This window comes from Microtus ochrogaster, unplaced genomic scaffold (genome assembly GCF_000317375.1).
Source record: "Microtus ochrogaster isolate Prairie Vole_2 unplaced genomic scaffold, MicOch1.0 UNK96, whole genome shotgun sequence".
NCBI classification, from domain to species: Eukaryota; Metazoa; Chordata; class Mammalia; order Rodentia; family Cricetidae; genus Microtus; species Microtus ochrogaster.
This window is the reverse complement of record NW_004949194.1, coordinates 191,767-193,258: the sequence shown is the minus strand read 5'-3', so window position 1 is coordinate 193,258 and position 1,492 is coordinate 191,767. Positions and strand designations below refer to the sequence as shown.

General features: G+C 42.8%; 1 protein-coding gene across 1 annotated transcript in view; it reads right to left on the bottom strand.

The window, feature by feature from the left end:
- LOC101988233 (carcinoembryonic antigen-related cell adhesion molecule 3-like) overlaps positions 1-1,492 on the bottom strand; it is a 98,175-nt gene that overhangs the window by 95,247 nt on the left and 1,436 nt on the right. Inside the window, exon 2 of the mRNA XM_026777981.1 lies at positions 806-1,165. Within this exon, the coding sequence (XP_026633782.1) occupies positions 806-1,165 (360 nt within the window). The remainder of the gene's footprint in view (positions 1-805; positions 1,166-1,492) is intronic.

Genomic DNA, 1,492 nt, shown 5'->3' with positions numbered 1-1,492 from the left:
GACATCCCTGGTGAACTGCAGCTCGTGTCATGGAAGCTGTCAGATCAACATATCTTGTAGCCATTTGACTACAGGAGGGAATTCCTTGAGTTGAACCCAAAGGAGAAGCACTTATCAGGAGAACCTGTATCCTTGGTCCCTCTCCTTGGGGACAATGACTTTCATGTGAAAGAAATCTCATATGACCAACAGGATAGTTAGTTAACACTTGTTGAGTTATGTTCCCCTTCTGAAAAAGATTGCCAAGAAATGTAGACTAATCAAGACTCTCATGACAGTGTACTATCTGATTGCATACATCACAAGACTGATAACTAAGGATCACTGTTCCCTGCCATCAGGAGGTCAAAATCCAACACTTATAAAATGCTGTTCATGGATACATGGAGTTGAGTCTGGGTCAGAGATCTGGAGACAGGGCAGACTCTTACTCACAGCTCAATAAGGATCCCATCTTTTTCTCAACCAGGCCCAATAGTCACTCCCTCCAGGTCTTTCTCAAGGAAACATTCCTACTATGAACCCCTAGAGTCTAGATACAGGTTAATATCCTTAGATGAGTTATATATCATGCATCCACCTGGGTTCAAGAAGACATCAAATGGAGGATTCTTATTTATTTGCCATTGTTCTATAACATATGTGTCCTGCAGTAAATGCTCAAATCACAACCTGGGAAACAATGCATAGGAAAGGTAGGTACACACACACACACACACACACACACACACACACACAGAGTAACACTCCTATATGTGTCCAGTGAACCTCACCAAGCTCACATAGTTCACAATGAATTACTTACCGTGCACGTGGAGGTACATAGATGTTGTTGATGCAATTTTTCCTCTTCTATTATAGGTCTGTAGGGTATAGATTCCTGTGTCTTTCTGGGTGACATTTTCTATCAGCAGGGATCCATTGCTATAAACTGTCTCTCTACTACCGTGCACTGGCCTTGGTGCACCAAAATTGTTGTGCAGTGTATATACTGCAATTCTTCGCGTCATATTTGTTAGCCCTTTGAACCAGGCAAAGGCTATAAGATTCTCTGGCAGATTGTGGACAAGCAAAAGAACATTTTCTCCTTCAACCACTTGGCGTGGCAGTGACACAGTGGTCTTATGGGCAGTAGTGGACATGTGCCAGAAGCCTAAAATGGAGGCTAGAAGGGAATTGAGAAATATCACCAATTAACCAGGTGTGATGCTCATTTAGCTTTGGTGTGTGACTATGGGTGTTCCCAGCTTCCTTTGCATACAAGAGCAACTTGACTAAAAGTGTTGGCTCAAAGTGTCTAAGAGTATCAGGAAATTCTCTTAGGAGTTCTCTGCCTAGGTGGCTGTCTGGTCACCCCTGTTGGTGTCCCATATATCTCCTCACATAGAGTATTTGGTGTGAGGAGCAGTGCCTCTCTGAACTCATGATCTGGAGAGTCCTCTCTTTCTGATTTTAAACTCTGGTTTTTTGTGTGATTCTAGTAAAGCCATGA